Here is a 22,036-nt window from a genome sequence, read left to right as displayed (position 1 = left end):
AGTTGTTCACAGGGAAAAAATGTCTCAGTTGTGGACTAAAACTTCAGCTTTTGACCTGACAACCTTTTCATGCTATACCTCAGCATGACAAAAAGCTGAGGTATAGCATGAAGGCAATAAACATAGAATAGCATGCTTTTTATTTATTTATTTATTTTATTTATTTATTTTTTAAATATATTTTATTGATTTTTTACAGAGAGGAAGGGAAGAGATAGAGAGTTAGAAACATTGATCAGCTGCCTCCTGCACACTCCCCACTGGGTATGTGCCCGCAACCAAGGTACATGCCCTTGACCGGAATCGAACTGGGACCCTTCAGTCCAAAGGCAGATGTTCTATCCACTGAGCCAAACCAGTTAGGGCAGGATAGAATGCTTTTGTTGCTGGCAGAAATCCACGATTAGCACAATTTTAAAATACAAAGCGGCTGTCAAGAGTGCTAACGTTGCTAAGGGTGTGAAAGTGCTCACAAAACAACAATCACAGGAAATGAATAGGTAGAAAACCTGTTGTTAATTGGATCAAGGAAAAGCAGTTAGCAGGTGATAGATAGCATTTGGGAGGCAGTGATATATGAAAAATTCTTTTAAGGCTAGTAGGGGTTGGTTTCATAAATTTAAGAAGAGAAGTGTTTGTTTATAGATTAAATAGTACATTAGACAGGTACTGTATAAAAGAAAAGTTAAAACAGGGAATAATGTGGGGGTCTGGAATGGATAAATTCAATTTACATTATTTCTAATGGGGGAAAATGATTCGGCTTTCAAACAAATCGTTTCTCGAACAGCCTTCCAGAACAAATTAAGTTCAAGAACCAAGGTTCCACTATATTTATAAAACTTCTATAGGTGGCCCTAACCGGTTTGGCTCAGTGGATAGAGCGTCGGCCTGCGGACTGAGGGGTCCCAGGTTTGATTCCGGTCAAGGGCATGTACCTTGGTTGCGGGCACATACCCAGTGGGGAGTGTGCAGGAGGCAGCTGAATCGATGTTTCTCTCTCATCGATGTTTCTAGCTCTCTATCCCTCTTTCTTCCCTCTCCCTTCTTCTCTGTAAAAAATCAATAAAATATATTTTTAAAAAACAAAACAAAAAAAAACACTTCTATAGGTGAAACATTAAGTAACTCAGTATAAAAAACAACAAAATTACTTGCCTAATTGCCTTTCTTTTTTCTTGTTGGTCAGAAGAGACATATGCCTTCATCTCATCAACAGCGCGATGAAGTTGTACTTCCAGGTTCTAAGTGGAAAGACTAAGTTTTAGGTTAAGTTCTTGATACAGAAAAATCTCAGGAAAGTTTGTGATTCCCTTTCTTTGTCTCACCTTAATCATACAATTTGTATAATGGTATTTACTTTCTTCTTGAAGACATTCTTCACGGAGTCCTCTGACTTCCTACAACAAACACATCATTTTAAATGGGCACCATACTGAAAGCATAGTCGGATGCAGAGAGGATGACTGAATGCACAACAAAAGAAATGCCATCAGTCACTTCCTCTTCTGCAACTGTAACTCTGTTTACTGTAACAGACAAGGCTGCAATCTTTTCTAGAGACGACTCATAGGACCCTAACATTGCACGTTCAGTTATTCATTTATTACATACCTACTGTGTGCCCAGCTCTGTGTCAGGTGCTGGGACACAGCAGTGAACAGACAAATAAGTCCCTGCTCTCATTGAAGAAGAAGAAACAGACATAACAAGGAGACACATAATGAAGGTCATTTTTGATGGGGATTAATACGATGAAGAAAATTCAGCAGAACGTGACAGGGTGACTGAGCAGGCAAAATTAGATAGGGTGATCAGGGGAGATCTCTAGGAGGAGGTGATATTTAGGTGAGACTGGGATGATGAAAAAGAGATCAAAGCAAAGAGATGGGGGTGGAGGGATCCAGAGAGAGAAGAGTGCATGCAGAAGCCGGGCTGAAAACAAGGTTGGCCTGTTTGCAGAACAAGTAGACTGCCGGTGTGGCTGGATCCCCTCGGAGGAGGAGCAGAGCACAAGGATGTGGAGTTCCCGAGGCAGGTGGGGCCTGGGAGACCTAAGTTTGAAAGTTGGGTTTTAAGTGGAAGACACTGGAGGGTGGCCTAAGTTTTACTCTGGTCTCTTTGGCTGCTCTCTGGAGAACAAACCATAGGAAGGCAGGAGTGGAAGTGGGAGAGCAGGCGCTGGGTTACTGGGGCATCTAGGAAGACAGGATGGGGGCCTGGATGTGGTGGTAGCGGTGCACATGCTGAGTCTGAAGAAATAAAGATCTCTGGAACCAGGAGACAGACTCAGGGGATGAGGGAAAATATACAGGAATCTTTGGCACTGGTATAGTGAAAATATGCACACAGACAGTGTTTGCTAAATTCTTCAACTGAAAACTGTCTTCTTACCTGTTCCAATTTGGACCGATTGCTTTCGAGGCCTGCTGCACAGCTATCATACTGGGATTTCTTTTCATCACACTCCTGGGTTAGTTCCTAGTGTTAAAAGGGTAAATGACTGAGCAAGTAAAAATCAAAGGCCTGAAATGTGGCTCTGACACAATGCATGCCCTTGTTAGTCTCGTAACTGAACTCTAAGCTTCTTGGCATACTTAAGGGTTATTTATACAACAATTAGACATTTGAGAATTATGACAGATGGAGGTGCTGATAAACACAATAGCTACCATGTACTGAGCTGAGTGCCAGGCTTTGTTAGGAGCTAGGGACACAACAGTGAACAAAACAGCCAAAAAACCTTCCCCTCAAGTAAAGTTTCGACAAGTAAACAGGCTGTTGAGTGCTATGATGGGCAAATGCAAGATGTCATAGGTGACCTGGGACTCTCAGTAGATCTAATCCAGGCTTGGGAATCAGTGGGGACAACTTCCTAGAGAAATTGATATCTAAATTGAGGTATGAAGGATTAGTAAGGGAGAGTGGACAGGGGAGGAGAAGATTCAGAAAAAAGGAACACTATGTCTAAAGGCTTAGAAGCTAGAGAGGGGAATAATTTATGATGTACATGTAATTTATTATAATAGAGTGTGTCTGGGAAGTGTGAGAACAGGCTGAAGTCTTTGGCAGGGCTCTGTTCAGAACTCTAAACCATATTAAGGTGTTTGAGCTTTACCCTTGATAATAACGCAATCTCACAACAAGTCCTTGAGGTATTAATCTCCCTATGTCATGCCTGGAGAATGTTCAGAGGGGCTAAGTACCTGGCCAAAGATTATATTGCTGGGGAGGTGTCAGAATTTGAACTCAGGCTGTTTGAGTAGCTTCAAATTTCTTCTAATGCAGTATTTTGAGTTAGACAATCTGAAAATATACTACAAACACCTAGAAATGTTAAAAGTATTTATAAATGCTTGATAAGGTAGAGTAAACATCCTTTCAAATCCAGAGCTGAACGGAACTCTCAAGGAAGTAAGAGGAATTACCAGGGCCAGTAACAGAAGATGACACCCGGTGGCTACCCTTGGTGAAGGGAGATGGGAACAGTCAATCGTGGTAACAAAAGTGATTATAATGTCCAGGCAGGGCAGCGGACAAAGTCCTAGGCCTGTGCAGAGTGGGGAGTTAGAGCTGAGAATGCCATAGTAAATCCAAATTGTTGTTTCATATATATATATATTTATTGATGAGGAAGGGAGGATAGCGAGAAACATCAATGATGAGAGAGAATCACTGATCAGCTGCCTCCTACACACCCCCTACTGGGGACCGAGCCCACAACCCAGGCATGTGCCCTTGGACGGAGGCTGACGTTCTATCCACTGTGCCAAACCGGCTAGGGCTCCACATTGTTTTTCAACCCGCAGACCCATGAGAAAAAGGTTAATCCCAGGCTTGGACTGATGTAGGCCAGCCTCAGAATGACCTTGGTTTCACACTGCACAGTTTCCTTGGGAACGGGTGAGTTAACAGAAATGATAAGTGAGGAAATGGTAAGTGATCATTTCTGTTGTGTGTGCTTCCTTTGTTGGGTGGGACTGCATCTAGTTTAGGGTGACTAACAAAGTATAAAGGATTGATGGGAAAAGGGGCTGTGGCTTTTATGAATCTAAGTGACCTACAGATGCCAAAGGCTCTCATGGGTCACAGTCATACCCACTCTCACCGGAGAAGGGGCAACAGAGGCTGTGTACTTAGGCAGCTGCTGTGGCCTCCCGATGAGATGAAGATACTTTAGTAGATGAAAGCCTTTGTTTTGTCTGTGAGTCTGCTGATCAGTAAATGCGGCTGTGCTGCTGCAGAAGTAGATGGGAAAAGGCCAGGCAGGTGTGGGGTTTGAATTGACCCTACCTGCATGGTCTAAGACAGTGATGGCGAACCTATGACATGCGTGTCAGAGGTGACACGCAAACTCATTTTTTTGGTTGATTTTTCTTTGTTAAATGGCATTTAAATATATAAAATAAATATCAAAAATATAAGTCTTTGTTTTACTATGGTTGCAAATATTAAAAAATTTCTATATGTGACACGGCACCAGAGTTAAGTTAGGGTTTTTCAAAATGCTGACACGCCTAGCTCAAAAGGTTCGCCATCACTGGTCTAAGAACTCACATGCTGAGACATTAACTCGAAATTAACTCCCAGTCTGTGATCCTCCTAAAACACCTGGCAGAACAACCGCAAAACCAGTCTGAGGGACACACCCTTCATCCCAGCTGCCAGGATTCAAGAGACAAAACATCGAGGAGGAAACAAGATGGCAGCATAGGTAAATGCCTGCACTTGCTGCCTCCCACAACCACGTCAAAATTACAACTAAAATACAGAACAACTGTTATCCAGAACCACGGGAAAGCTGGCTGAGTGGAAGTACTACAACTAGAGAGATAAAGAAGAAAGCACATTGAGACTGGCAGGAGATGCGGAAGTGCAGAGGGGTGTGCCACTTTTTTAATCGGGAGGGAGATCGCCTCTGCGGAGACTGCCCAGAGGAGCGAGGGGTCTCAGCCTCACATCAGACCCCAGCCCAGGGTTCCAGAGCTAGGAAAAGAAGTCCAAACCAGTGTGGATTGGGACTGAGTGACACAGAGGCTGCTGGAGACCCAGCTGCTCCTCTTAAAAGGCTGGCACTGTGAACTGAATTTACAAGCTCCCACTTCCTCTGAGCTCCAGTGCTGGGCGAGGCTCTGGGGGACCCAGACATATATGGGGAGAAACTGGACTGTCTGGCATCGGGGCAGGAATTTGGGGGTGACTTTCTTCCAGACGGAGGTGCTCACAGCGGTCACTGGTCCCCTGCTGGGACCTCCCTGGTACAGGGCTGACTAGCAGCCATTTCTGTTTGCTCCGCCCTGGAAATTCCCTGAGGCCCCACCCCACCCAATTTACAACCCCATCTAGACTGTGTGCAGTGGCTTTTGCATATGAATGGCCTAAAACCTGTCAAACTAGCTGCAGTTCGGTCAGGGAGCCCCAAAGCTATCAATAAGAGGCCCAAGGCCTGCACCAGCCTGCCTTGCTTCACAGCTGGGCCTTGCATGGACACTTCTAAACCCGATACAAAGAAGAGGAATCTGTAACTCTCTCTGTAGCTCCTGCTGGGTGGTCCTAGGCAGTGGCTGACTTTGCACCTCCCTGGAGACCCAAGAGCCAGTGTACCCAGTGGTCAGTGTGAGATCATACCAGATTACAACTCTTCACATCCATAAATGATACACTCAAGGGGCAGACTCAGTGAGCACCAAAGCCCCACTGAAGCAAGTCCTGCTCCATAAGGTTGTCTCTTGCACAGCAGTTCTCCCACTGTAGTTGCTGCTGGTCCCCACAGCCAATTGGCCTGGAGGTCAATTCCTCCCAGTGACACCAACAGCAATCAAGGCTCAACTACAAGAAGACTGTGCACACAGGCCACAAAGGGGTGCACCAAGAATGTCCACCTCAGGTGATTGGGGAGGCTGAACCACTGGGCCCTATAGGATACCTATTACACAAGGCCACTCTATCAACTCAAGGAGACTTAGCAGTTACCCAATACATAGAAACAAACACAGGGAAGAAGCCAAAATGCAGAGACAAAAAAACATGTCACAAATAAAAGAAATGGCAGAAAGCAAACTACTGGATATAGAGTTCAAAACCACAGTTATAAGGTTACTCAAGAATCTTCTAGAAACCTCTGAGGAACTTAGTGAGACCTTCAAGGATCTTAGTGAGAATGCCAAAAAATGGAAAAGGACCAGTCAGAAATTAGGCATACACTGACTGAAATAAAGAATAATATACAGGGATTCAACAGTAGACTAGAGGATCCCAAGAATCAAGTCAACGATTTGAAATATGAGGAAGCAAAAAACATCCAACCAGAAGAGCAAAAAGAAAAAAGAATCCAAAAATATGAAGATAGTGTAAGGAGCCTCTGGGACAACTTCAAGCATACCAACATCTGAATTATGGGGGTGCCAGATGAAGAGAAAGAGCAAGATACTGAAAGCCTATTTGAAGAAATGATGACAGAAAACCTCCCCTACCTGGTGAAAGAAATAGACTTACAAGTCCAGGAAGCACAAAGAACCCCAAACAGGAGGAATCCAAAAAGGACCACACCAAGCACACCATAATTAAGCTATCAATAAAAGGCCCAAGGCCCACACCAGCACCAGCCTGCCTTGCTTCACAGCTGGACCTTGCATGGACACTTCTAAACCCGATACAAAGAAGAGGAATCTGCAGATATCTCTGTAGCTCCTGCTGGGTGGTCCAAGGGCAAAAGACAAAGAGAGAATCTTAAAAGCAGCAAGAGAAAAACAGTTAGTTATGTACAAGGGAGTGCCCATACAACTGTCAGCTGATTTCTCAACAGAAACTATGCAGGCCAGAAGGGAGTGGCAAGAAATATTCAAAGTGATGAATAGCAAGAACCTACAACCAAGATTACTCTATCCAGCAAAGCTATCATTTAGAATTGAAGGTCAGATAAAGAGCTTCACAGACAATAAAAAGCTAAAGGAGTTCATCACCACCAAACCAGTATTATATGAGAAGGGTATTCTTTAAGAAGAGGAAGAGGAAGATAAAGGTAAAAATAAAAATTATGAACAAAGTGACACCAAATACATATCTATCAACAAGTGAATCTAAAAATCAAATGAATAAAAATTTGATGAACAGAATAAACTCGTGAATGGAATAGAAACAGGGGCATGGAAATGTAACAGACAGACGATTCTCAGAGGGAAGAGGGGGTGGGCGGGTGCAGGAAGAGATTAGACAAAGATCTTATATGCATGTATGCATTACCTATGGACACAGACAATAGGGTGGCGAGGGCCTGGGGTGGGGTGGGAACTGGGTGGAGGGGAGCTATGGGGGGAAGAAAGAAGGACATCTGTAATAATCTCAACAATAAAGATAAAAAAAAAAAGAGACAAAACCTCAAGAGAAGCTCACAATCCCAAAGTATAAACATACAGGGAAACAATCAATCCATTATGCGTGAGAATCAGAAGATATACAAAACAGCAGGGCTACACCTCCAAAAACTCAGAATATCAGAAATATGCCTACTTAGTATGTTTAAAATAAATAAAGGAGGAACTGAAAACAAAAGATTAAAAAGGGACAGTGAGCAAAAATAAGACAAAAATGAACATAACTGTCACTGACATGAAAAACTAAGAAGTGGCATAAACATAAGATTAGACCCAGCTCAGGAAATAAAAGACTGAACTAGTAAATAGCGCTGAAGAAATTATCCAAAATTCATCATAGACAAAAAGATAAAATATGAAAGTGGGGTTAAGCAATAGAGCATAGCATGTGTCTAACATTCATCTAGTACAGTGGTCGTCAAACTGTGGCTCGCGAGTGTGGCTCTTCCTAAGCCTTAGGCAGTGGTCAGCAAACTCATTAGTCAACAGAGCCAAATATCAACAGTAAAACGACTGAAATTTCTTTTGAGAGCCAAATTTTTTAAACTTAAACTATATAGGTAGGTACACTGTTATTAACTTAATTAGGGTACTCCTATGGCTTAGGAAGAGCCACACTCAAGGGGCCAAAGAGCCGAATGTGGCTCGTGAGCCACAGTTTGATGACCATGGGTAGGAGTACCCTAATTAAGTTAATAACAATGTATCTACTTATATAGTTTAAGTTTAAAAAATTTGGCTCTCAAAAGAAATTTCAATCGTTGGGACTGTTGATATTTGGCCCTGTTGACTAATGAGTTTACTGACCACTGATCTAGTACAGTGGTTCTCAACTTGGCTGCACATTAGAATCACCTGGGAATCTTTTTAAAATTCTGATTTCTGGGCCTCCCCCTCCGGAAATTCTGTTTCTTTGTTATGGGGTGGGGCCACAACATTAGTAACAAAGAAACAGAATTTCCGGCAGATGAGGCCCAGAAATCAGGATTTTAAAAAGATTCCCAGGTGATTCTAATGTGCAGCCAAGGTTGAGAACCACTGATCTAGTATGAATTGCTGGAGAAGGCAAGACCGACAAGGTAAAGAATGTTTGAAGATATTATGTATGTAGAATTTTTCCAGAGTTAATGGAAAACAAAAAGCACAAATTCAATCAGAGCAAACAGAACTAAATCTATACAAATGGGACTTTAGATAACTCATATAAATGAAAAAATACAGCCCTAGCCGGTTTGGCTTAGTGGATAGAGTGTCGGCCTGTGGAATGAAGGGTCCCAAGTTCGATTCCAGTCAAGGGCACATGCTTGAGTTGCAGGCTTGATCCCCAGTGGAGGGCATGTAGGAGGCAACCAATCAATGATTCTCTCTCATCATTGATGTTTCTATCTCTGTCTCCCTCTCCCTTCCTCTCTGAAATCAGTAACAATATCTTTAAAAAGAAAAGAAAAAATACAGTATTTGGCTTTTTAACATGGCAAAAGACAGAGATAAAAATGCTCAGATGACTTAGGCACCTCTCTGACTTGACAAATATGGAGGGATGTATTATTCAGGGATGGTGGTGAGATAGCTACATTTCTTTATAATAGGAGAGGCAGGTAGTCCTTTACATACAGAGAAATTTAGTTAAATCATATGAAAATGAATTTCAGGTTTTGGTTACCTTATCCTATATAATAAAACCCTAATATGCAAATCGACTAAACGGTGGATCGACCAGTCGCTATGACACTCACTGACCACCAGGGAACAGACGCTCAATACAGGAGCTGCTCCTGGTTGCTCCTGCGTTGCTCATCTGCCTCCCGAGAGGGAGGCAACTGGCAGCGGCCATTGGGGGGTGGGGCACCAGTCAGCGGGCAATGCCAGGCCGCCAGCCAAGGTGGGTGCCAGTGGGGGCTCCCCGATTGCCCCGCCTGCCAGTCACCCCACAGATGACTCTGATTATCGGCCAGGCTTAGGGACCCGACCCTATATATTGGGAACAGTCTCTTAGATTTAGAAATTAAACCTAGCAAGGCTACTCTAACACTGAAAAAACAGGATGATGCAGCGATGACATGCATGGACTCTGGCTTGCACATCTTGTGGTCAGCCCTGATTCTGACAGATATAACTGTGTGACAAAGCCAATTATTTAACTTCTCTCTGCTTCAGTTTTTCCACCCATAAGATGGGGAAAATGGTACTACTGCCTCAGCAGGATCATGTTATGTACTACTTTTCATAACAGGGCAAAAAATGTAGCTGCCCATACAACAGCAAGATGCCTTTCACCTGTATGAAAAGTATGGTCACTGGTGCATGCAGCATCCCAGATTTCGAGAGGGATGTCCGACTGCCAGTTTAGGCCCGACATCCCCAGATTGCAAGAGAACACAGACTGGGCTGAAGGACCCCCCCTTCTATTCCCGCCCCCCCCATGCACGAATTTCATGCACCAGGCTTCTAGTATAAAATAATAAAGGACTTTATAGCATTTAAGATCTAGTATATGGTTTTACTTAGAAAACAATTAGGTTGAAAAGGAATAATATTCCATCTTTTTAAACTATTTTTAATAATTATAATGATAGTTTTTTTAAAGTTCTTATGGATTCGTCATTGTTGCAAAGTGCCTTATATGTACTATTTTATTTAATCAGTTAAATATATGATGTGATTAAGTGTTTTATATTATTATCAAATTAGATGGTATTTGTCCCATCTCACCTATTAGAGCATCAACTCCAGAGAACAGAGACCTGTCGCTTCCATTCCTTTTGTTATGGCAGCAGTGTGTAATAGAACAAGCAAGTGTTTTGAAATAAGATGATGTAGATGCCAGAGTCAAGCCCCAACTCTCCCACTTCCTCCTCCTCTAGTTGGATAGGTCACTAAACCTGTCTCAGGCTCTCTAGTAATTTCATAAAGAGGAAATGATGTCTATCTGACTTCCAAATCTGTGTGATTTTTTCTTTTCTTTTTAAAAAATATATTTCTTTATTGATTTCAGAGAGGAAGGGAGAGGGAGAAAGATAGAAGCATCAATGATGAGAGAGAATCACTGATCAGCTGCCTCCCTCACACCCCCTACTAGGGGTTGAGCCCACAACCCGGCCATGTGCCCTTGGCCCTAATCGAACCCAGGATCCTTCAGTCTGCAGGCCGAATTGACTAGGGCCAAATCTGTGTGATTTTTTATTTTGCTTCTCTGATTCTGATGGCACTCGCTAAGAGTTTTATGGTTCCAATTTAGGCACATGCAATACAGGCCCACATTCAAACCTAAAATTACTACATGGAGGGTATGAACTGCCGCTCATGTTGAATGGTGGAGGCCACCTGACCTGGCTTTGTGAGGGACATTTACCTCCTAATAGTTTATTTTTTAAAGTAGTGGTTAGAATTAGCTCCCAAGTAATGGCATTTCCTCACTTATCATACACTATCAGAGTTTGCCCCCCAGCAAAGTAAGTTCATTTATTTAAGTTAACTTGTCACCACTTGTCAGCAGACTTTCAGCTTCTACCTGACCACAGAAGAATGTGACTTCATATTTATAGCTCTCATAAGATTTAAAGCAAAAAGCTCAACTGGCTGCACTTGTGGTTTTAGCTTAAACTCCTTCTTCTCCTTCTCTCCTTCCCCCCAAAATTTATGACAAACCAAGTAGCATAAATTAAAGAGAAACCTTTTCAGGTCACATTCTTCTTCTCTTTTGCAGAATCATATCAATATAATAATAATAATAGTAATAATAACAATAATGTGTTTCCTATAAATGACCCAAGTAAAATATTCAGGATTCTAATGACTATATCTCAACCAGATAAAATAGTAAAAGTATCACAATATCAAATTCACCTACTTGACATTTTTGACGCAGTTGTCGTAGCTCTTTTATAACTGGGGCTAGAGCTGACTTCTTTTCAGATACCAGTGAATTCAGTTTTCTTACCTGTCATTTAAAAAAAATACATGACATCTAAAAAAAGAATTCAAAAGAACAAAAATACTACATGCATAAAGTGTTATATATGAGTAAAAAAACTATAAAGTACTTCAATGCCAAACAATAGGAAAGTGATTTAGTAAATCTTGATTCCTCGGTAAGATGGAATAGCACTGAACTATTCAAAATGTCAATTATTAACACTGCAAACCAATATGGCAAAATATTTATAATCTAACAAGTAATGACTAAAATAAACTACAAGTTGCCTATCTACAACTACAATCATGTTGTTATGTAAAACAATATGTAATTACGTAGGTTATATAAAATATACATAAACATAAATGAAGTGATATTCAAGATACTTAATAACCCAAATGGCATAAGTAATAATCAATCACAATGGACACCAGCTATAGAGATGAAGGCAGTCTTGCAGGCCTCTACAGGTGCTCAATGTTAATCTTTTTTTGTTGTTAATCCTCACTCGAGGATATTTTTTTTAATTGATTTTTAGAGAGTGGAAGGGAGAAAAAGAGACAGAGAAAGAAACATCGATATGAGAGAGACACATCAATTGGTTGCCTCTTACATGTACCTTGACCGGGGCCAGGGATTAGGCCTGCAACTGAGGTATGTGCCCTTTTACCAGAATCAAACTTGGGACCCTTCAGTCCACAGAGTCAGATTGTGGTGAGATGCTGGGGTTCTGGGCGAGCAGCCAATGTGGATAAGACAGGCTGAGAGTTTGGGGCAGCAGCTATTCACCAATAAGTAAGGAAAGAGTTAAACGTTCTAATGCCTCACGAGGCTGTATCAGTACGTTCTGGCTAAACGACAGCTCTAAATATGGAAAGATACTAAGGACACACCCAAAAATGAAATAATTTTATTAGTTAGGGTGGTATGTTGGGAAAACTTTTTTTAAAATCTTAACTATTTCCTTAATGTTGTATAACTTTCACACACTTCAGAAACCACAAAACACATGAACTGTTGTAAGTTGAAGAACCTTACTAGAATGCAAAAATTCAAGAGACTGATACAGATAAAAATATAAACAATATGCAGAAAGGAAAATCTGAAGTTTCACTAAAAACTGGACAAACAAAAATATCTGCCTTCTATACCCAGTAAAAAACCACTAAAAATGTGTAATCACCATTTCAGACATGTCATCCAGGGTCCGTCCTTTCATTTCGTCAACCTCACTCTTCAGTGCAGACACTCTCTCCAGCTCTTCCTGGGTGTAACTATATCCAGATATACCCTTTTTCTCCTCAATGGTTTGCTAAAAGTAAAGAATAAATAGAGGTCAACCTATGAACCAGGAGGTTCAATATGCCAGTGTTGGGGGCTCAATCCCCAATTGTGCAGGAGGCAGCCATCAATCATTCTCCCTCATTATTGATGTTTCTATCTCTCTCTCCCTCTCCCTTTCTTTCTGAAATCAATAAAGATATATTTTTTAAAAATGGGGCCACAAATTTGGTGTCAAAACCTCAATGACTCCATAAGAAGTATACGTATTTAATCTATAATATTAGAGTTGTAAATGAAATAAATTAGCTTAGCCGTAGCCGGTTTGGCTCAGTGGATGGAGCGTCGGCCTGCGGACTCGGGTTCGATTCCGGTCAAGGGAATGTGCCTTGGTTGCGGGCACATCCCCGGTGGGGGGTGTGCAGGATGTTTCTAACTCTCTATCCCTCTCCCTTCCTCTCTGTAAAAAAATCAATAAAATATATCTAAAAAAAAAAAGAAAAAAAAAAGAAATAAATTAGCTTAGAATCCTAAAGGACAATCTTTATTGACTTCAACAATAATAGCATCTCTTTATATGTTATAAACTCACACTAAATTTTACTATCTTCAGGTACATAGAAATCAATTCTAATTTTAGACTTTAAAATAGTGCTATGTACTCTGCATAGAATATAAAACAGGACATATTCAATAAATATTTGGTGAATGAGTGAATTCTCAAGTGATCCAATTGTATTTACTTTTGCTTACTCATCCAATATTTGTTATATGCCCAAATGTGCCAAGCACAGTTCTCGGCAGTCAACAAAACGGGGAAAAATCCCCTCGCTCACAGAGCTTACTTTTCTAGTGAGAGTAAACAAGTAACATGTAAACAAGTAAAACACAGTGTGAGGTGAGAGTGGGGTTGAAATCTTAAGTAAAAGGTGGTTATAGGTCTTCCTGAGATGACATCTGAGAACGCCCTGAAGGAAGTGGGGGAGCAAGCCATGTAGACACCTGGGAGACCAGCAAGTGCACAAGACATGAGGCAGGAACATGCCTGGCTTGTTCACAAAATAGCTGGGAGACTGGTGCAGCTGAAAATAGAGTGAGAATCCAGTGGGGTGGGGAGGGATCATAGAGGACTCAGCTGGTTTGCTGGGACAGTCTCAGTCTATGTCTGTTGTCCTTTGCATTCTCAAAAGTGTCCTAGTTTAGATGATAAATTATATTATTACCTTATTTTTAGGCCAAGGAAAGAACTTGGACTTATTTTAAATGACATGAGAGGCTTGTTGGAGGGTTCAGATAAAGTAATTAAAAAAAATTAATCTTAGAGAGAGGAAGGAAGGGAGAGAGCGAGCGAGAGAAACATCAATCAGTTGTTTTCCATACTCACCCTGACCAGGAATTGAACCCGCCACCTTCTAGTGTCAGCCAGCCTCTGTCAATGACCACCCAGTGCTTGGATAATGGCCTCATGAACAGAATGGCTATGTTGGCAAAGATGGAGACTACACATGGGCAAAATAGCATGGGCTCTCTCTGACTAATGCCCATCTAGCCATTGCCACACATCTGACCTGGCAGCAACAGAGATCAATTGGTCTCCTCAAGGGTATGGAATCATCCCTTGAGGAAACCAATCATCTACTTAGTGGCAATATGATAACATCAGATCCTTCCTGCTCTGAAAAGACATTTCATCCTGACTGGCACTACCCATATTCTGGGTAAGGTTTTGCTTTCTTGCCAACAATGTTCCAGCCCACACCACTATCCAAGGGCTCAGAGTATCTGGTCTACTGATGTAGATTCCCACATATATCACCTCAAACCAAGAGACCTACTTTATGGTAAAGGAGGTGTGGTGGTGGGCACATGACCTTGGGATTCAGTCACTGTACCACACACCACCCCATCCAGAGAGCAAATGACCTGACAGAACAGAGGAAGGACCTCGTGAAGGGACAGCTAAGTGGCCAGATTGGAACTGGTGGCCTGTGAGGATGAGTTCTAGTCTTCAGGAGCTGTGTTCCAAACAGACTGAATACATGGGTCTCGAAAGTATGAGGGTTATCACTCACTGGGTTTCCCACTTATCCACTTAAGGAATTAACTTTCCTTCTCTGGTTTCCAGAGCTGGGCGTGCTTCTACTGGAAGGCACATGAAGGGACCCTCTACACTTAATGCTCTGGCTACCATGTTGTCACTTGGGCTCCTCATGCCGGTGGACCAACAGGCAAAGAAAAGGGTTATTATATTGTAGGACATCATAAGGCTATTAATTACCCCAAAGTCAGCAAGCATAAGAGTGCTTCCTGGGGGGAGGGGTAAAAAAAAAAGACTGCTTCCTGCTACATTAAACATAAATGAATCAGCTTATATAACATCTCTGTAATTAATCAGAAAAAAACAATAATTGTATGATTTTTCTATTAAAAACCCCAGAGCTATAACCCATAAACCTCCTGACATTTGTAATTTTAGCACCCCAAGATAATACTGTATTACCAGTTGATGCTGAATATTTTCAAGACGTTGTTTAAGGAGTTCTTCCGTCCTCTGCAAGAGACCGAACTCAGCTTTAAATTCAGCTATTATCTGATGCTTCTTTTTGAAAACAGTACTCTTGCTTCTAAGTTTACTGACATATCGCTTGAACTGTAAGAGAATACAATATTAGTTTAATGAGTAGAAAAGTAGTTGCTAAATATTACATATTCTCTCAATGTTTAAGAAACATTTTATTTTCTACTGTCTAACACATGTCCCAAGTATATAATAATAACTTAGTTTTATTAGAAAACTGAAGAAGACTAACTGCCTGATTCAACATACTTTGTGTATGTTTTAATTTTTTGGATCCATCTAAATGGTGTAAATCCTTATGTAAAACTCTATTACTGTCAGTATTTTTCCTTTTAAGTTATACAGCTAAATCTAAGGTCAGTAATTCTAAATTTGTAAGGTAGTAAAATAAGAAGTATAACATTTCTCATATTTAGGTACTTTGTTTCCCCTTAAAGACTTGATTCGTTCCTGTGTATTTAAAAAATGCCCTTAAAAATAGTAAGATTAAAAATTCTTCACATAAAAATAACTTTTAATCCCTAGTTTAGACATCGTTCTAAAGTTGATTTAAACTTTAAAAGAAATACAGAACACATTGTGTTTTAGAGGAAGGAAGTTCAAAATAATTTTCTATCCATGATTAAGTTGGTTTTAATATTAAGAAATTCAGCCCACACAGCAAATTATCAATGGCTGGATTATAGTAATGGTTTTAAAATTTTAAGTCATACCAATATACCTAGAGTCTATTAACTTGCAATTTTTCCTTTTAAAGAATAAATGTGTAAGCCTGACATAACCACAGACTCAGAATCCCTAGAGTAACTATAATATGTTCTATTAAAAGTGTCCTGGGCAAAGTGCCCAAAATGAAATCAACCCTATTCATCTGCTATCCTCTGTATTATCTAGGCCAATTTTCCCTTCTCTATCTTGCTGTGCTCCAGAACTATTTTTAAAAGCTATAAATGTTTTTGGTGAAAGAACAAACCCACCAATTACTCAATGTGCTCTCTGCTGATTGGTTGTTACTTGACGTTCATTGGACAAACTACTTAAGGGAAGGGAGTTGGGGTCAGATTAATCATGGTTCCATTCAATTAAACAACAGGTGGCCATCAAAGCACTCTGAGGGCTCTACTACCCCAAGGAACTAGGGGAAAGAAACGCATTATCAATGTTTCTTCCATTGCAAGTTTATTCTGTTAAAAAAGAGAAAACAGCCCAGCCGGTGTGGTTCAGTGGTTGACCTATGAACCAGGAGCTCAAGGTTTGATTCCCGGTCAGGGCACACGTCCGGGTTGTGGGCTTGATCCCCAGTAGAGGACGTGCAGAAGGCAGCCGATCAATGATTCTCTTTCGCTACTGATGTTTCTACCTCTCTCTCCCTCTCCCTTCCTCTCTGAAATCAATTAAAAAAATTTTTTTTAAAAAGAGAGAGAGAAAACACAAGTCACTGTCACCAAACCAAGACTTAATACCTAAATTAATTACAGTTGCGGCCTCTCCCAGGAATGGAATCTTAAACCAGTCCACCAGGAATTACCTGGTCACCACTAATAAGGTAGTCTGCCTGACAGACCCCTGCTGTCCCCTAAAGGAAGGTGACCGTGCCACAACCAATCCCCTTTTTGCCTGGCCAGCTCCCTTCTGTCTATAGAAGTCTTCCATTTTGTACAGCTCCTTAGAGCTCCTCTCTGACTAAATGGGATGCTGCCTGATTCATTCAGAGATGAATAAAGCCAGTAAGATTTTTAAAATGTACTCAGTTCAATTTTGTCTTTTATTTATTTATTTTTTTTCCGATGCAAAAGCATAAGAGTCTTTATTCGAGCTAGCTCAGCTCCCCCACCTTGCCGACGCAGCGACAGGAAGCAGAGAGAGAGCAAACTCTGTATGGAGACAGGTTTTATAGGGGGTTGGAGTAAGGGGAGGAGAAAGGACTGTGCTCTGCCGATTGGCCAGGCGCAAGTCGGTGTCTTGTTCCTGGGTGTGGCTAGCAGAGTCTTAGACTTCCGGGAAGAAGCTCCTTGCCAAGCACGTGGCCAAGGTAAGATGGAGGGCATAGCCCTTACCCTGGGGCAAGATGGAGGGCCTAGCCCTCGCCCTTTCATTCCCCCCTTTGTCTTGGAACTTCCGGCTCAATCATGAGACGGACTGCATTTCTATTCCACCGTTGCTAGAGGCCCGTACTGGGCATATCTTAACAAATGGTCTGGTGGAAGGGAAAGAAACCATTTTAGCTTTAACAACTTCTATTGAAATAGAATTTTTCTTCTTAAAATTCCTCCATGGCTATTAAAAAGCCAAATCAAGATTAATTTATCTACTGTCCTGATGTTTGCATAAATACAACAAGAATGGTAACTGACTACCTTTGCTGGAATCTCATGGTTGAATCTTAATGTGCCCCGTAGGGCCAGGAAGCCACGCCACCCAGCTGCCATCAGGCCCGCCTGCAGTATCTGCTGAGTTAGGTGAATCCCTCACCTGTAGAGCCCTCGCTCTAGGCTTTAAGGCCCATCTCAGTAGCCCTCCTACTTGTTGCGGCCCCGAGTGTGTGGGGGTTCCGCAGGGATGCAGAGGCATCTTTACTGCTCCCCTTCTACTCTGACCAACCGCCAGTGATGGTAGGGCATCGGCCTGACGCTCCAGCGCCAGCCATCTTCAGGGCTTCCAAGCAGGATACCAGGCTTTCTTCGTGGCATTCTTACTGGCTTCAAGTCTTTAGAGCTCAGACAGGGCTCTTTAAAACATGATACTCCAGTCAAAGTTTTCCGTTAATAAAACCACTATTAGGAACCGGTCTTATCGAATCTATGCAAAGAAATGTATTGCTATGACTTATTTAGCATTGCCAAATTTCGGAGGAATTACATAAGGAGAAAAACATATTGATCTACTTTAAGATTTTCTGATTTTCCTTGCCAATTCCTTTTAACAAAACAGTAATTGTTGGCATTAAACTTTCTTTCTATGCATAACCATGCCTCAGACCTTCTATTCTAAACAGGCCTTTTCCAGCTTACTACCCCTGACATGGGCATGGTCACCAAGGCCTGCAAGCAGTACACAGGCTGCCAACTGTATTTCAACAGAGACCAAAACCTGATGGGCACCCTTTCCTGCCCATTTGGGCACCTGCCCTCTTGGCAGCTAGCCATTTTTTACTTTTAGGGGTCACCCCACATAGTTCCCTTCCAGGACAGCTAACATACATTCAAACCGCGGCCAGTCAGACTCTACGGATTGAGGGTCCCTACATGGTCTTGGGAATCCCGGACGAGCCCCCAAATGTTATGCCCAGATTTCAGGATCCCCAAGAAACCACATCAGGGAGCCAGCCAGTCCGATGCAAAAGCATAAGAGTCTTTATTTGAGCTAGCTCAGCTCCCCCACCTTGCCGACGCAGCGACAGGAAGCAGAGAGCTCAATTTTGTTTTTTAGTACTTCTATCATTTGGATTTCAGATTATTTCTGAATTCTCAAATTATAAAAATAAAATGATGATGAACATATTGAATATAAATCTTTAGACACATTTAAAATATTTTTTTTATTGATTTCAGAAAGGAAAGGAGAGTAAGAAAGAGAGAAACAATGATGAGAGAGAATCATTGACTGGCTGCCTCCTGCACACCTTCCTCTGGGGATAGAGCCTGAAACATGGGCATTTGCCCTGACCAGGAATTGAACCATGACCTCCTGTTCATAGGTCAATACTCAACCACTGAGCCATGCCAGCCGGGATAGACAAATTCTTAATAATTTCTACAGGATATTTCCAGAAATGGTCAAAAGGAAATAGGGTTTTGACACATTCTGCCCCTCAAAGTCTATTTATGGTACTTTTTATAATTGTCAATTTTATATGTAAAAGATAATCTTACTTTTAATTTCCATTTCTTTATTAGGGGATTTCACTTTTTTCTCATGTTCATTGTACATCTATAGGGATTTACAATGACTCCTTGGGATATTTAGGAAAAGGCTTTCTATAGTGCACTATAGCAGTAACAGGTCAATCAGACAAATTTGTCATTTAACTGAACTATAAAGCTTGTCACTGAGCAGGAAGGCCCATTATAGCAGCTATTACTAATCATTTGGACCAATATACATTTGTAATCTAAATTTGTCATTTAAGAAAGAGCAGCCATCATTTTAGATGCTGAAATCAATAAGATTAACGCCTTATAGTGCTAGCTTCTGGCTTTGGGACCAATTTTACCCGACTCAGCTCCTTTGTGATCAAAACGAAATTTGACAGATGTTCTTCCTCCTCTTATCCATTTAATATACTTTAGAACCTTTCATAGTAATGATCAAAATCTGGGCTAGCTTTTTAAATGGGCAAGGCAGCCTATTTCCCTAAGTATGTAACCATTTAGATGCCTTTAAAACTTATCTGGAGCGCAAAAGTATTATTGGATCCAGACATCATTCTGGATATTTATATAGAAACAGGAATCTCTATTCCTGCTGCAAACTTTCCACCTCAATATCTTACAGGACAACTACTTCCACAGTAATTAGCTGCGAGGACTTTACAAGACAACCATATAATAACTACTTTATATGGTCAAGAACCCGAGGCCCAAGAAAGTTAGGTGTGTAATGAAATAACGGCAACTGCCCTAACCGGTTTGGCTCAGTGGATAGAGCGTCGGCCTGCGGACTCAAGGGTCCCCGGTTGATTCCGGTCAAGGGCATGTACCTTGGTTGCGGGCACATCCCCAGTAGGGGGTGTGTAGGAGGCAGCTGATTGATGATTCTCTCTCATCGATGTTTCTAACTCTCTATCCCTCTCCCTTCCTCTGTAAAAAATCAATAAAATATATTTTTTAAAAAAAGAAATAATGGCAACTGTTCAAGAATAGCATGATTATACCCAACGGCCACAATTTTTTTGCCCATTTGTCAGTGTCTTGTATTCTGTCTAAATTCAGACTTGCAGAAAACCTGCAAAGACTATCTTTTCATGTCAACTTCATGTCATAAATCATTTGGATTTCCTAAAGTCTGGTCTCAGAGCTGCTACTTGCTTTAAGGCAAAAAAATGTTTCACAGCAACCTTTGTTTTCTGCTAAAATGACAGTCTTTCCAAATCACCCATCATAACTAGTGCCATATATCTAAACACACATACCAATACTATGTTAACCTTTACCAACCTGTTAGTATGACGTTTTTAACTTTAAATTAGAAAGATCTCACCAAGCCAAGCATAAACAATATAATTGCCTCCATATGGTAGTGGATAATTAACTGCTAATTCTTGAGAGAGTTTATAATAAGCAATATGATACATTCTGGTAAGAAATTGTTTAATAGAAACTTGTGGCACAGGAACATCTGTGAAACACAGTCAATCATACCACCCAGGGTCTCTATGCTTCTATTATAAATCAAGTCACCATCACACAGCTGCTACCATATCTCCAATGGGGTTTTCAACTGCTGTCTAAGCAGTTAAATCTCACAAACTAATTTCTATGAAAACTTTTCAAATTTGGGGTTAAAATTGTGGAATTACCTAGATTGCATATGTAATATGTTACTTCTATTACAGTGCACGGAGCCTAATTTATTTGATTCTGTTTTGTTCCAACTCTTAGAAAATTTTAAGGGCCTCAGGTCCTGCTATGAACTCTAAAGAGCACAATGTGATTTGAAAGGTTCTAAAAATATCACAGGTTTGCCTTGGCTCACTTGGAAGGGCGATGATTCAATTACAAGTGTCAAAATTTGATTCCTGATTTTTCGGGATCTGACAGCTGAAGTAAATCTTGCCAGGATTCCCTTATCCTCATTGTGCTTCTCTCTGAAGTATTTAAAGATTTCATAATCTTTGTAATTTAGCCCTAGGATTTTAGGATTGCAGTTGGTAGCTGTAGAATGAATTGGTTGGGCCTTTAAAAAATATATATATATTTTTTATTGATTTCAGAGGAGAAGGTAGAAGGAGAGAGAGACAGAAACATCAATGATGAGAGGGAATCATTGATCGGCTGCCTCTGCACACCCCACACTGGGGATCGAGCCCGCAACTCAGGCATATGCCCTGACTGGGAATCAAACCATGACCTCCTGGTTCATAGGTTGACACACAACCAATGAGCCATGCCAGCCGGGCTTGATTGGGCCTTTTTAAAGCTTCTTATAAATATTACCTGAATAAGCACATTTTCTAAAGTAGGTATTGACAGCAAAACAGCTAAGCTCTTGTAACGGTTAGGGGAGAAAACACAATGGACTCTATACCCATGCACCACAAACCAGGAAAGACCTTTCAATGCATGAAGTGCCAACAGAACCTTAACCAGAGGTTCATTTGTTGCTGTAAAAAAGTTCAGACCCAAAAGGCATGCATTTATCACTTGAATGACAGCTCTGGGAAGGGGGCACTGCATCACTGGGGCTGCTTTTTGTTTGCTTTGCTAATAGAGAGATCAGGGTGATTACAATGGTAGCCATGTAGCACTACTACAAGAAGCACAAGTTCTATTTTTTGCTCTCCAGTAAGTGAAACAAGTCATCAAGCTCAGATTGCCTATGAAAGCAGAAATCTCATCACTTACCAAAAGAACTGACTGGAGGCTATCATATTAAATGGCAAATATAGGTTTATGGCTAGGCATTTATTTATTTACTAGAGGCCTGGAGCACGAAATTCATGCACAGGTAGGGTCCCTAGGCCTGGCCTGCAATCAGGGCTGATCTGTGGGGCAACTGGCAGGGTGGTTGAGGGCCCCCCGCCCCTGCTCACACCTGCCTTGGCCGGCCTGCCACCTGCCACTCGCCAACACCACCCCCTAACCCCACCACCACTGCCACCAGTGGCTCCCTCTGTGGGAGACCAGGGGGCAATGGGAGGCGGGGGGGCTGCTGCACCTGCGTTGACTG

The 22,036-nt window shown here is 41.4% G+C and overlaps 1 protein-coding gene across 3 annotated transcripts in view; it reads right to left on the bottom strand.

The window, feature by feature from the left end:
• Window positions 1-22,036, bottom strand: part of IFT81 (intraflagellar transport 81) — a 55,612-nt gene that overhangs the window by 11,155 nt on the left and 22,421 nt on the right. For all 3 annotated transcript variants that reach the window (XM_006099015.3, XM_023762688.1, XM_023762689.1), the window contains exons 12-17: window positions 15,071-15,220; window positions 12,473-12,601; window positions 11,224-11,313; window positions 2,395-2,481; window positions 1,329-1,400; window positions 1,159-1,244 (exon numbers count right to left, since the gene is read on the bottom strand). In XM_006099015.3, coding sequence (XP_006099077.1) covers window positions 1,159-1,244; window positions 1,329-1,400; window positions 2,395-2,481; window positions 11,224-11,313; window positions 12,473-12,601; window positions 15,071-15,220 — 614 coding nt within the window. The remainder of the gene's footprint in view (window positions 1-1,158; window positions 1,245-1,328; window positions 1,401-2,394; window positions 2,482-11,223; window positions 11,314-12,472; window positions 12,602-15,070; window positions 15,221-22,036) is intronic.

Source organism: Myotis lucifugus, unplaced genomic scaffold (assembly GCF_000147115.1).
Source record: "Myotis lucifugus unplaced genomic scaffold, Myoluc2.0 scaffold_256, whole genome shotgun sequence".
In the NCBI taxonomy this organism is placed as follows: domain Eukaryota; kingdom Metazoa; phylum Chordata; class Mammalia; order Chiroptera; family Vespertilionidae; genus Myotis; species Myotis lucifugus.
Note: the sequence above shows the minus strand (reverse complement) of the source record. Positions and strands in the feature narration are given on the sequence as shown.